This window comes from Nymphaea colorata, chromosome 2, assembly GCF_008831285.2.
Source record: "Nymphaea colorata isolate Beijing-Zhang1983 chromosome 2, ASM883128v2, whole genome shotgun sequence".
NCBI lineage: Eukaryota > Viridiplantae > Streptophyta > Magnoliopsida > Nymphaeales > Nymphaeaceae > Nymphaea > Nymphaea colorata.
The window spans coordinates 30,659,602-30,674,817 of record NC_045139.1 but is presented as its reverse complement, the minus strand read 5'-3'; the positions used below and the strand labels follow the sequence as shown (position 1 = coordinate 30,674,817).

General features: G+C 40.2%; 1 protein-coding gene and 1 pseudogene across 1 annotated transcript; one reads left to right on the top strand and one right to left on the bottom strand.

The window, feature by feature from the left end:
* LOC116248576 (uncharacterized) overlaps nucleotides 1–15,216 on the top strand; it is a 38,867-nt pseudogene that overhangs the window by 10,091 nt on the left and 13,560 nt on the right.
* Nucleotides 544–5,008, bottom strand: LOC116246743 (leucine-rich repeat receptor protein kinase EMS1). The gene has a single exon (XM_031618595.2). The coding sequence runs from the start codon at nucleotides 4,625–4,627 to the stop codon at nucleotides 677–679; it is 3,951 nt and encodes a 1,316-aa protein (XP_031474455.1). The 5' UTR covers nucleotides 4,628–5,008; the 3' UTR covers nucleotides 544–676.

Sequence of the window (15,216 nt, the reverse complement as noted above, 5' to 3'; positions counted from 1 at the left end):
CCAATTGCAAATTGCCTTCCTCTGCAAAAGAACTGAGATGGGAGTTAACCATCGTAACTCGATGCAACAATGGGTCGCGACCTTCCAACTTTGGCATTTCATTTGATTCTGCGGACAGATGTTGCACATACCTACAGCAGGATTACAACCGTGATAAAAAAGACAATCACAAAGATATGTATCGGCGAGATCTGGCGTTTGTTTCTTTTCTTACGATTTTTCCAATCTCATTTATGTAATTATAAATTTAGATTTCGTGATATTTATTGTGACCCACTCAATGAGATGTATACTTCATCCGAAATGGCTGCTGTTAGCACCACATGGGAGGCTCTGGTTTGAGCTTGTCACTGGTGCAGAGATGGGGTTACCTTGTGATATGGGGCAGCCTAGTAGTTTAAAAAGGCTTTTAGGATAGGCTGCAGTGCTTATGCTGATTTGGAACAGTGCAGTGTGAAAAAAAATAAATAAATGCAGCACCATAGAGGAGCATCTTGAGAAGTTCTTTCAGGTGATTACACTGACCAACTTTAAAAACTGTACTTGTACTGCTCCACGTCTATATTTTTCAAACTTTTACATCAGAAGACCCAAAAAGAAAAAAGATAACGATCACTCAGAAGAGAATTGCAGAGATTTACAGACGTTTAGCAAAAAACTGAAGTTCAGTCGCCCTCTACATAACCAGGGCAGGGGAAAGGGGAGCTGAACTTGCATCCTCTATTGCTTTCAGGCATTTTACAACATGCAACATGGTCGGGCGCTTCACAGGGTTTTCTGATAAGCAGGAAACGGCAATCTCCAGCATCTGCAGCATTTTTTGCTTCCACGTACCGTCTGTTATGGCTGGATCAATAACCTCAGTAGCATGACCTTTCTTGATGTTCTGAAACACCCAGCCGGCCAGATTCCCTCCATCAACCTCTTTAAAATCTGGTCCTGTTGGCTCTTTTCCCGTCACCAGTTCGAGCAGAATCACCCCAAAACTGTAGACGTCTCCTCTGGTAGTAGACCTCCAACTCTGTCCATATTCTGGTGGGATGTAGCCGAAAGTTCCAGCTATATCAGTGCTAACATGAGTTTCACAGGCACTGATCAATCTTGCCAGGCCAAAATCTGCGACCTTGGGCTCGAAGTCGCCGTCGAGAAGGATGTTGCTTGCCTTGATGTCACGGTGAATTATGTGTGGAATGAACCCATGGTGTAAGAATGCCAAACCCTTTGCAGCACCCAGTGCAATTTTCAGGCGCTTCGGCCAATCTAGAGCTTCTAGAGCACCGGTTCTGTTTCTCAGCCATAGATCAAGGCTCCCATTTACCATGTATTCGTAGACTAAGAGCTTTTCTTCACCAAAAGAGCAATAGCCAAGCAAGGGAACGAGGTTCCTATGCTTGACCTTCCCCAGTGTCTCCATCTCTGCAAGGAATTCACGGTGGCCTTGCGTTTTCGCCTGGTTGAGCTTCTTGACGGCAACTATCTTTCCATCTGGTAGAACTGCCTTGTACACAGTCCCGAATCCTCCATCTCCGACGATGTTGGTCTTACAGAAATTGTTGGTAGCCTGGAGAATGTCGACCAATGTAAGCCGGAGAAGCGGTTGCTCAAACATGGCAATGTTTATGCTCAACGGTTCTTTTGATCTGCTACTGAAAAAAGAGAGGTTCTGATCACTCGCATGGTGCAGCTTGCTCTCATCTTCCACCTCCGCAGTGACACCCTTGTCACCATTATATTTCAACCTCATCGTAACGTAGAGAAAACTCAACACAACCAGAATGCTGCCTACGATGATCCCTACTACCCCCCAAGCATTCAAAATCCTTGGCTGGCCAATCTTCCTTCCAGCACAGGCCAAACCCAGAAGACCTCCACAGAGATCTTTGTTGCCTGAAAGGGATGCCTTGCTGAAGTTCTGGCAGATACCATCTCTAGGGACAGGTCCCTCCAATCGGTTATCAGAAAGATTTAGGTAAGCCAAACTGAAGAGACCACAGAGAGAATAAGGGATCTGACCACTAAGACTGTTCTGTGAAACGTCGAGGTACAATAGCTGCGACAGGTTCCCGATCTCAGGAGGTAGGTCTCCGAGGAACTTGTTTCGACGAAGATCCAAATAAGTCAGGAAGGAAAGATTCCCGAGAGACCGGGGAATTTCTCCACTGAAAGAATTTAAACTCAGATTTACAGTTTCAACCTTCCACACCATGGTGTTGGAGAACAGATCGTCAATGGGGCCGGACAGCTGGTTCTGCTGAACATATAGTCCAACCATATTACCCAAACCTGAAAGTGAAGAAGGAAGCATACCAGTCAAGCTGTTGTTGCTCAAATCAAGGTGAGTTAAATCTTTTAGTTCTCCAAGCTTCTCTGGGATGATACCAGAGAGTCTGTTCCCACTCAAATTCAGCTTCACCAAGTTGATTGCATTCCCTAAACTCTCAGGAATCCCGCCATTGAGCTCATTATTAGCTAAATATAGCCCTTGAAGATTGACTGCATCCCCCAACGCAGACGGGATGAAGCCGGTGAGGTGATTGTCCGACAGGTCCAGAGTAGTCAAATTGGTGAGCTTAGACAGAGAGCTCGGAACTTCACCGGAAAGTCTGTTGTTGTTCAGGAGAAGGTCCACCACCACATTGCACTTGCCTAATTCTTCAGGGATCCGGCCGGACAACCTGTTCCATGAAAGATCGAAAACACCATGGTGCTGAACAAAGCTCGAGTCAGGCATATCAAATTGCTGAAAAAATTTCAAGCCCTCGCCTGGGATCAAACCAGTAAGCTGGTTATGGGACAAAACCAGGCACTGCAACTGCGTAAGGTTGCTTAATTCCACCGGAATAGTCCCGTTGAGAGAATTGTTGCCGACGTCCAAGGTTGTTAACGAAGAACAGTTGCTGAGCTCGGCCGGAATTCTCCCCTCCAGCATATTGGAATTCAGGGACAGAACAGATAGCGACTGAAGGCGGCCAATCTCTTTTGGTATCACACCCTTCAAACGATTGCCACTGAGAGCGAGCCTCTGCAGTGAGACTGCATTTCCAATTAGGCCCGAGAGATGGCCTTCAAGACGATTGTTCACAGCTGAGAACTCGATCAAGCTAGGCGAGTTCCACAGACTATCCGGCATCGCCCCAGTGAGATTGTTCATGTCGAGATCGATAACAGCCAGAGGAAGATCACCAAAGTATTCAGGAATTTTTCCTGTGATCTGGTTGTTCACCAAGTCCAACTGAGTTAGATTCCGGCATTCAGCAAACCTCTGCCCGAGATCACCTGAAAGACCATTGCTCTCGAGGTCGACCTCGTTGAGCATCTGCGCATTACAGATTTCCGGTGGGATAGACCCAGTCAGAGCATTGCGGCTCAAGCTAAGCTGGGTAAGAGAGGAGCAGTTTCCAATCTCAGGAGGAATTTCTCCCTCGAACTTATTAGCAGAAAGTAAAAGAGCGTCTACCGTCGTCCATTTTCCCAACCAAGAAGGCAAAACGCCACTCAGTTGGTTTCTCTCGACCGAGAAGGTCACCATTGGCAATTCTGCAAGCTCCCCGGGCAATCCACCAGTCAAAGAATTGAAAGACAGCAACAGAGTTTTCAAATTTAAGCAGCTTCCTATCTCACTAGGAATCGAGCCGTTGAGTTCCGAAGAAACTAAATTTAAGATAGTGAGATTCTTCAATCTCCCTATCGATTTAGGGATGGAGCATTTCAGAGGGTTGTTCGAAAGATCGAGCTTTTGCAGGGACACCATATCGGCAATCTGCTCCGGCAAGGGGCCTCTGAGCGAGCAAGACGTCGCAGAGAAGAGCTTCAGATTGACCAGTTTCCCAATTTCCGCCGGAAGGTAGCCGGAGAACTTGTTGGCGTCGAGAGAAAGGCTCGTCAGATTCGACAGTAGGCCGATTTCCGGAGGTATGCTGCCGGAAAAGGAGTTGTTTGCCACGTCCAGGACAGTTAATGCCTTGAGACCCTTCAGAAGCAACGGGGAGAGCTCACGGGAGATGAGGTTGTTCGAGACATCGAGATAGACAAGGGCAGAGAGGTTTCCAAGGTCTGGCGGCAGGGCACCGGTGAACGCATTGCTGCCAAGGTCGAGATACGTGAGGCTCCGGAGGTTTCCCATTTCCAGCGGGACTTTTCCGGCGAACAAATTGTTGTTGAGCACCAGAGACTCCAAAGAGGTGACCATGCCAACCTCCGAAGGGAGCTCGCCAGAAAATTGGTTCAGGCTGAGGTCGAGCGTGGTCAGATGCTTCAGAGACCATATCTCTAGAGGAACCTTCCCTCGAAATTCATTGCACGTGAGGTTCAGGTTCTGTAGTCGCTGAAGAGAGGAAATGTTTGGAGAGAGTGTTCCACCTAGAGACAGTAACGGAAGCGACAGAGATACGACTCTTCCTTCCTCTGAGCAGAGCACCCCACTCCACTGGCAATGAGGAATGGAAGACGACCACCCAGAGAGGAACGGAGGGTGGGCGTCTAGCATGCTCTTGAAGGACAGAAGGGCACCTTTCTCTTGGTTCTTCTCCTCCTCCTCAAAGGCGGATGATCCTACAGAGAGAAAGAGAGAGAGCAAAAGGATGAGGAGCTTCAAGGAGGAAGAGTTCCTCCCCATTTCGTTCTTCATGGCTTCTGGTGAGGCAACCAAAAATTAAGAGAGAGGAAAGTTGGTTCCTCAAGTTCGTGCTAGAGAGAGAGAAAGAGAGAGAGGACAGAGTCACAGAAGAAGCTGCAGGACTTGGAGTTCTGGCTCTTTTGAAGAGAGAGAGGCGGGGTTTTAAATAAGCAGAACCAGATACTGACAACGTAGGAGAATGTCCAAAGACTGGGCCGGTACGTTTCACAAACTACCTGGCTCGGTATGGTTGGACTCGGATTGCATTAGAAATCACGCAAACCATTAACCCATTCAATCATCTGAAAAATCATCTGCTTTCCTTGGTTTAGGAAGCAGTAAACTATTTTATGATCTTCGAAGTTTGAATGAAGTTAAAAGACTTTAAGATACATTTTTCACTGCAAAGTTGAGAAGAAAAGAAGCAAAATTTGCAGAAGGCAGTGATGGACTATGAGAGAGTAAGGCGGAGAGGCTTTGGGGAAGAAAGGGGGAAAGCCTGCTGGTTTGGCGTGAGATCTTGCAGGTTGGATATGTGAGAGTGTTAAAAATGGAAAGATGAAAAAGAAAGGGGCGACCTTGATAGTCGAGATGGTCATCATCATGCGTCCTCCTTTGCTTAGAGAGAGAGAGAGAGAGAGAGTGAAAGGAAGAGCAATAAATGGTTGTGATTCCTAGAACAGTACGTACGGCACGAGAGTGTCATAAGAATCAGATGTACAACAGACCAAGTTTTAAGCTACAAATTTATTCGTTTTGAATTTACAAAAAAACTGAGTTATTTTACGTGTATATTAAATATAAAATGATAAATAAATTATATATATATATTTATATATAAAAGATGAAATCCTGTTGTGCAGCCCTTTTTCTAATCTAAACCATTCGACTCACGATACAATAAATCGACTAGTGTGCTGTGAAAGGTTGAATGTTTCTTCATTTAAACTTATGCAAAGATATCTAAAGATTATCTATATATATATAATTTATTTTTAAGAAACTGAAATACCCATCAAATGATTCTCATTGTCTAGTACGTTAGAGATTGCTAACTTCTTGTTCCTGTAAAATCGATACCCCAAATGATTTTCATTGTCTAATACATTAGAGAATGGTAACTTACCATGCATGAACAAATATTTTTAATATATATCTTTAGTGGCACATTTAGCAAGTACCGTATTACAATTAAGAATCCATCAATATTTTATATTTTAGATATCATTTCGCATTAAAACTAACGAGTTCGAGTTGAATCATTTGCTTAACTAGTCGAACTTGAGTTCATGAATCGGCTCATTCAAATAATTGAGTTGAATTTGAGCTTAACGCATAACTGTCGAGTTGAGCTTGAGTCGAATAAGTTCGAGGTTTCTTTAGTCTAACCAAACTCTAGCTTGACTCAACAGGCATCGGCCAATTTTGGCCCATTCGACACACTAGGCTTATATCCTGTTCGTCTCCATATATATATATATATATATATATATATATATATATATATATAGAGAGAGAGAGAGAGAGAGAGAGAGAGAGAGAGAGAGAGGGGAGAATAATTTTGAACCTAAATTAATACTCTAGAATCAGACCGAGAACAGAAGAAAAGAGAGAGAGGGGAAGGGGGAAGAGTAGATATAGTTGGTAGCGGAGACGCTTTGTCGCATTTCTGGTCACGTTTTTGCTCACGTCCCTGTGACCATGCATGCAACACACATACTCTGTTTCTCTCTCTCTCTCTCTCTCTCTCTCTCGTGCATTACCACACGGCAATAATGACAAGTAACAATCTCTCTCTCTCTCGTTTTTACAGCAAAAGCCACACGCATCTCTGCGTTCGCTCTTGTTTTTGGCTGCAGAGAACGCGGAGACACACGCAACATTTATGGCGGACGTAGGCTTTACTTAGATACGTGTTTCTATGCTTATGGAAGAAGTAATTCCTTCTCTATCCATCTATCTACTCATCACTTGTCTTCTTCTTCTTCCTTTCTATTTCTTCTGCAACTGTATCAGATCGGCGTCTACCGGCGACGCTCCGACGTCACGGCCTCTCGCGTGCACACAATATAATTCTAACTCACCGCTGCAATCCCCTTCGTTTTCTCCGTCTGGATTGCAGCTTCTGTTTCATCACACGGTTTCATTTCCCGAAAAGGTTCGACAACCATTGCCCATTTGGATTTGATCGGTTTTTTTACCAACAATCGTTTCGCAATGCACTCACTAATCTCTAACTAGCTAGCTATTAAGCCATCTCTGTAAATCCTGGATACGTAAAATGAGATTTTATGGGAAAAAATCAACAAAAAAGGTAAACATCTTTTGGACATGCAAAATGAATCTTAAAAGCAAAGCAATCACGTTGTTTAGTTGAAATCTTATGAAATCCTTCATACCCTTTTAAGAAATAATATTTGATAGTTATATAGCATAAAGTAGTTTGTAGAAAAGTAAGTAAAATGCATTAAAATTTGTAAAATCACTCAATGTGAGACTCTTTACCCTTAAATTTTTATGTTAAATATCACACTAAACAAAATGCTAACATCCTATGATGTTCATAGACGTTAAAATCATGTTTCAGTTCAAATTATTTTTGTAAAAAAATTGATATTTAGTCACTTTTTCACGCAGATTTCAAAATTGAAAAATATTTACTTCTACGAAGGAAAGGAAAAGGCTGACATATCACGCAATTTGAGGCAGCATGCAAAGTTTTTCCATTTACTGTTACTCGTAAAAGGTAGTCCTTTTAAAACAACTTAGAAAAAAACATGGGCCCTTTCAATATTAGTATCGAAAGCATTGGGCATCCAGACAGAAACCATTTTTCTTTTTTCGTTTCTCGGTTTTTGTCTTTCGTGTTTGTTACACGCTGACGTTAAGAGACGTTTGCAGCAGATCAGAAAAATGGCGATCACGCGCCACAAAATCCGTAAGGCTCATGCTGTTAAAAATTAATTTTTTGAAATTCATTTCATTTAAAAATAATAATTTTTGACTTGGCAATTTATTTCAAAGTAACTCGATAGTTTTCATATTTATGAAAAGTAAGTCCCGAAAGTAAAATCTTCCTAATAATTAAGCATGTAACAGTCGAACTTAATGAATTGTTAAACAATGAAAATAATATGAATACTGAACGGCGGTTTTAAAATATTTTTTTTTTGGTCTACCAATTTAATTTTCAACACGAGCGTGCAGTGCCAACATTAAATTTCCACACTGAAAGAAAAAAAGCCATGATTTCTTCTTATTGGAAGACTCGAGCTTTTATTCTTTTAAAAGAAGTGTTACTTTTTCTGAACTTTTATTGCGGGAAATTTTCGATCGACAGATTTTCTGGCAATAAGCTCATGTCAGCTTCCCACCTTTCCTTACGCCTTCGAAAATGTGTGTGTGTTTTTTTAGTTTTCGAAAATCATTATATATATATTTTTTACTTCAAAAATATTATAATTATGATCTGGTATACATTTCATTTAATGGTTTTTTATTTATTCTTTTGCGGCTTTCTTTTGTCACAATTTCATATATGAGCCTCAGTAGCTAATCATTTTCCTTTTAATGCAGTTCTCACTTTTGCCGAACTCTAAAAAGAGCCAGAAATCAGTACACGTTAGAGCTCGTAGTTTATAATTTGTTCCTTTTAAAGTTTCTTCATCTTCATTCATTCTTTTAACTCTAAAGAGTCAAAACCTAGAAGGGCCATAATAAAGCGAGGCTTTCAGTTCAGGCATATCATTTTTCAGAAAAGAGGGTCAGTTTCAAAATTATGATTAAACAATGGTCTCTTAAATGAAATTTTTTATTTTTTATTCCATAACTCCAACAAGAATACATGTTACACTTAATTTACTCGAAAGAAGAAACGAGTGATGATTTCTTCTCGTTTTTCACTTCATTTATTTATTTATTTCACCATATTGGCGGCTTTCCCAAGGACACAACCTCTCAGTTGTCATATCAAAAGCAAAAGGTGTCCGTGTAAAAGCAGGAAAGAAAGAAAAAGAAGCATAAAATTGTAAGAAGAGAAGGACCAAATCTTTTGGACGGCCGTGCAAGTGAACTCTCCTCTCTTCTTACCTTCTTTTTCACTTTGTCCTCTGATTTCATCATGCGATGCGAACGGCGAGAGTGTTGAAATCAATCTCCAGAACCATTTGATACAGATATCTTTGTAGTTAATAATATCCTTAACAAAGATTCATAGATCTTAAGAAAATAATATAAATCATGATGATTTGATCGCTCTTTCCCTTAATCATGTTGACTGTGGAAAGGAAACAAAAGACAGAGAATATCATATCATTATTACGAGTTCAAAAACTATATTTTGCTTGAATAATTAAGCTGAAGAAATGTAGCAGGCATGGGGAAGAAGAAATGAGTGAGGGAGTGGAACTCAGGAGGAATACGGGCTGATTTCGGGGTCTCGTCAATCAACTCTGTGCTAACTCTTTCTTCATGAGCAGGCGTGCCCAGTGCCAGTGCCATGTGCCCAGCCGGCCGGCTTTCTTCAAGAACAAAAAAAAAAGAAGAGAGAACATGTGGCGGGGCAAGCAGCCTTTCTTGGGATCTTAAACCAACCATGTTGTTATATCACATATCTGATGTGATATATATATTATGTAATTTCTTTAGGATTTTAGTCATATATCAGGTTCGGATTGTCAATCGGCTGTAAAAACCAAAATGTACTCAAATTTAGGTTTGTTATCATATGTAAGTAAATGGATCTAAACAAAATTGATAATTAGATATGTCCAACATTTTTACATAGGAGATTATGTACAAAAATGGGCCTACTAATAATTTTTTTTGTCTTTTAGTGATCCTGATGGTTCGAATCAAACAGATTTGATTTGGTAGTCAATGGCAACTTATAATTATTTTAATTCAAAATGGCAGTTTTTTATTTATTTGAAAAAAAAAACTTTCAGTTATATCTAAAGAAAAAAGAGACATGCGGGTCATGGGCATCCAAGCTACCAAGGTTCATCATTTACTTTATGAATGCCACTTTTGTATTCAAGATAATTTACATCTATAAAAGACGATTTTTCTAAAAATGTGTGGGTGAGATTTTATAAGATTTTAAAATCAACGGTTTTCTCTCCTCTTTAGTAGAACTCATCTTGTGAATCTAAACAACACAGTGTTTACGTTGATCTGTGTGAATGGAGATCGATCCGTCCACAAGTTAGCTCGATTGGTTCTGCAACTCTACGTTGAGTCATTGATCCAAGTAAAACATCAAGGTATCTCGTGAAATGTGCTTTGGCTAGATAGTTTCATATCTACGTGTCTGCTTTTCATTATCTGTATTATGATAGAAAAGGACCACAGTACATTTATGGAATTACGGTAGCTGCATGGCAATTTATTCTACTTACTGAAATGGAAAAGAATCCACACTTGGCTCCGTTTACTTCAAACAGCTTTTCGAGCATCAGATACAGAATGATGTAAAGAAATTAAGTGCTTCATGTCTTGTTGTGAAAGAGATGTAGTGAAAGCTTCTAATGAAGAGTTGTGCTTGCTGGGGAGATTTGAAGCATGAAGATGTGTCCAAAATTATCAGATAAACAGCAACGCAAATTATGACAAAAGATGAGTTTGCCATTAAGGTTCGTGGACAGAGCTTGGGGGACTGAAGTTCGCCCCTGTCGATTTTATGTCAGACATTTAGACCTCTACCAAGAAAGTAACGTCACAGCAAGAAGTAGAATATGGGAAAGGATTAATGCTGTGTACAGGTGAAGCTCTTTAATTTTGATGGCAGATGCTGTTCAGTTTAATAAAGCTCCTTGGGAGAGGGAAAGTAAACTAAGTTCAGATTCATAAAACGAAACAAGAAGTTGTATCTTTTAAGATAATGGACATTAGTCTATGGATCTTATTTGACAGTATACAGAGAAAAATTGATGGCTTCTACCAGGAAAAGGAGATGGGTGAACAGGCGCATTTTTGTGATTAAAGGCAAACAGTTGGCCCACATAACAGATGCACCTAAAGATTTATTGCCAGGTAGCAGGCAGGGCAGTTGCTTTCTCTCATTAGTTTGAGTATGAGGGGACAAACGCCACGGACTTGGGCTTGGCTTTTGGATGGACTCCAAAAATATGAAATTCATGGGTTTCCATGGTGCCATCCTGTCAAAACATTTACTCTCCACCACCCAGACAGCAAAATATTAATAAATGCCTAACATAGGAAATTGGGCAATTGAATGGGAAGATGTGTGAAAGAAGAAATTTCTTGCTGCTCGGAGAAAAATCTCTGGATCATGCAAAAATTGACAAAAAATTGAAAGCTCTGTGAGTTTCTGCAGACTCAGCTTGGAAGAAGAGCAGCTGCTCTTCATGCACACCTTTCTTAGTTCTCACTATTATGGCTCCTTGCTCCACAGAATCCATTTCTTCGTCAATGCTGCGTCAGCCAGTGAGCTGCACTGAGTGTTAAGACTAAAATCTGAGCAAAAGCTTCCACTGGTTGGAAGATGAGCTTGTTCAACTCTTCTTTCTGTACACTGCTGTTTTCCCTTTAGGTGATTCTCAGAAATCTGCACAAGTTATTCTGAAGATGATCAGCATTGCTATACTGGGTTTTATATGGTTAATTTTGTGCATATGAGGTGACTCTGCTACTGAATTAGGTTCCTAGTCTGCAGGGTTATATTGCCATCCCGACCTGCATTCATGAACTACCCAAATGTGCAAGGATAAATTTTAGATGCTTATTGATGCAGGTTGTCCAATTAATGCAATACCTCACCAGCATTTAAGAAACAACCACATACAAGTGGAACTTTGACATCCAAATGCTTAGCTATATAGTTACCCAGTAAGACTGAACCATTATATTAATTTGATCCCACTGAATTCTGCTTCTTATTGACATACCTTTGCTCAAATTCTGATGTCATCTCATGGCTATGTTACTTGACTTGAAGATGTCCAATCTTTTTAAGAGTCCTCAGGTATGCATATTTACATTCTGACCCCCCCAAAAAAAAGAAGAGAAAAAGCATTCTTTGAAGCTTAAGGGACTTTAGTTGCAATGAAGTCTTTCAATTTTACTAGTCCTTTAACTTGATATTTCTGTGTAGATCATTCTTTAATGTGGCTGTCAACTTAGTACAGTGATCTCTGGATGCACTATCTGGCCTTGTGGTCTCATGAATGGAGCCCCATATAGAAATAATGAGAGATGACAACTACTGAGGTAATCAAGAACTTGGTATCTTATCCTGCTAGCCGGCATTAAGTCCCGGGCTATCACCAATACAAGGACAACTGTGTGCATTATTTCTCTCTATGGCTTCCTTTGTTCTAATCTTTATCTCGGTGTTTTTGCTATACTTGAGGAGGAAGGGCTAAGGATAGCTAGAGTTGGTTATGTTGCGATCTGTGAAACAATTTATACTCAGACTCGAGAAATTAGTGCTACAGGTAGAAAGCGCCCTAAGGGCTATGAAAAAGAAGATGATGTGTTATGGGAGAGCGACCATGAAAAAGGAAATCATGTGTTATGGCAGGTGATTTGCTTCCTCGTAGGCATGGAGGTAGTGAGCCAAGGGTGCTCACCTACGGGCTTGGCTGGAACCGGCTTCCATCCAGATTGCTTGGGCAATGGATGAACTCAGTGGCCTGTCTCCATCTTTGACACAAAAAAAGACATTTTGTTGTAGCAACCAGCACATTCAAAATTTTCAACATTTTCTAGCGTCTTTTGAGTCCAAAATCCACATAAAAAAAAAAAAAAATCAATCTTGATATCTCATCAGCAAATGTTGAAAACTGTGAATCAAACATCAAGTGCCAAGAAACAAATTTGATGCCCAATAATAATTCCAACATCAGGTAAATATCAGCTGTATATCTATATTGATCTTCAACCCACCTTTGAGTTGATAAATTAAGATTTTGTAAATGCAGGAGATTCATACCTGAGACACAATTTTTTTTAGTACGAATTGTGGGGTTCAAATCCCGTACCAAACATTCTGTCTGCTTCATCCAAGACACGGTGTGCAATCCTCATCAAAGACATAACAGGTGATCGATTCTAGCATATCAGTCATCTTTTATGATGTATCCACAGCAGTTGCAGCACTTGTTTGCAAAATCACAGAGTAAAGTCAAGATCACCTATAACCATTTAACCAAATCTATGACATACTTGTGGTCCCTTTCCTACACCACCCTATATACAAGTATGTTTCTTATTGATAATGCTTCAAATTTAGCAGCCTCCTGCTGTATCTACACAAAAAGTTCGTGTTCAGCAGCTGGTACTAGAAAGTTGGATGATCATTGAGGAGTTGAGGCAGTGGAAGCTGTTCAACTAGGTAGACATATTTGCAATACATACTTGAAACTCAATCGACAAAGACTTGTAACATTTTATGCTGATAAGTGAGTGTAGAAGAGGCTGAGAGTTAGAATGAAAAATGGCAGGCACAAGATAGGCTGGGACTTCTAGGAAACGTGTAAAATCATGCTATATTTGATCAAACAAACACCCTTGAACTTGAATAGCTTTTGAATCCACGACGACAGCCTGAAGGATTTCTTGCATGACATAATCTGATATGAAAGGCAAACACGTGTTACATTTTCAGGAGAGCAGAGTCCAATTTTTTGCTGAGAAATGATCACGTAAAAAAGCTTTTGATACCGAGAAATCTATGCAGAAGACGCCTCTCTTGCAAGCAACCAAAACCATCAAACTATGCAAATTAACTTCAGTTTACTTGGTACTCGTAAGCTCTGAATTTGTGATTGTCTCAAAAAACACTAGAAAGATTGCATTGTTTAGCTTCTCAAATTACAAGGTGCTAGATGTGGTACCTAAAGGTAGAAAATCCAGTGTGTAAAATAACAATTTTGTCTATGGTCTACATGTTAATAACTTTTAGCATGGTCACATGTACTGGATATTTATTATAAAATCTCTATAAAAAAAGTTACTCTCTGTGCCCTTTTCCATGATATACAATAGGTCCAGTAATCAGATATATTTGCCTCAAGCAAACCAAAATGAAGGGACATGTTTCATGAATTTCTACATTTTGATATCTAAATTCAAGACGAGGACCACGAACAAGTATACTTCTTTTATATCTTAAGATACCTTACAGTCAACATTTCATTGCTCCAGGAGATTCTTCTCCGACGAGGTGGTCCAAATATATGCAACCAAACCAGAGGTTCATAATCAAGCAAGTGGTCAATACAACTTCCAAAGTGGAAAGGCACATCGAATAACTTTGGAAGGCATCTTTTGCTTCTAGAATAAATGTCCATGAAAGCAACCAACTAATATCGGAACTAAATAACTCCAGCAATCCCAAACATGTTTTGTATCTTTCATTCAACTTTGCTAGAATATTTACGAAATATGGGCTAGACTTCTGGCCCGTGGTACCATTTATGCAACGGCATATCAAGTATCTCAAGTAAAATCGCGTAGAGCATTTCTTCCAGTCTCCTTCAGGAGACTAACCTTCATTAGGAACTCCTGTCAAACTGTGATCAACTGAAACTGCAGTTGGCCCAAGCCCCTGTTTCTTCAAATTAGGCCAATATCATTGAAGAGTCTAACTCCTCATATCCTACTGTTCTTTCAAACCTTGGAACTTTCATGACTTATACCAATCGATCACTTCTGAATCTCTGATACGGCTGCCTCAACCGGTTGCCTGCAAATGGGTAACCTTACTCTTTTCCTTTATAGGCTCACAAGTCATCAAAGGTGAAGCAAGCAAGGCAGCTCTTTGCGATTTAACACTGTTAACATGCAAAAATTCTGAAAGAAGTCATGGAAGGAGCTCAACCTGTTGAGCCTGATGCTCATCTAAACTTCAGCATACGTTCTACGAACTTGCACCTCACACTGTTCAATGTATATGAACAAGTGCTATGCATCACTTAAAAATGTGGTTTGGGAAGAGCCTGTGGAGGTCAAAGGAGGTGCAGATGGCGGTGAAGACGACAGAGGAAGGGAAGAAACCCAGTGGAGGGGCAATAAGATTCCTCCGCACCCGATTTTGAACTGCCATATTTGCAAATGAATGACCAAAAATAGACGATTGAAGGACTAATGTAGAGGCTTTCTTTCTCAATGAAAATTCTATTTCGCTCAAGAACAGAAATAGTAAACCATTGCTTAAACAAGTGTTCCCTGCGATTTCTGATCTCTCAGACATTGTGAACTGTGAATTCTTGTTATCTGTGTGAATGAAGTTAAAACCTTCCATTCGACACAGGACAGACCTTATTTACAAGGTCAGAGCACAAAAAATTAAGATATTTTCTGTAAAATAAGTACCTGTAGAGTTCAAATCGTTATTCTATTGAGCAAGCTCTTTGACATGGTCCATTATAAACTGACACCTAAATCAGTTAATGTAACATTCTTAGGTTTTTTTTTTTTTTTAACTGCAAACAACAATTAAATTTTGCTGATATCAGGTCAAAAATGAAATGCAAGAGCCCTGTGCTGGGTGGCACTCTGTATCAGTTAGAAAAATGATACAACTCCAAACTTATACATTTGACCACCAAAAAACTAGTTATATCTTAATTCGAACG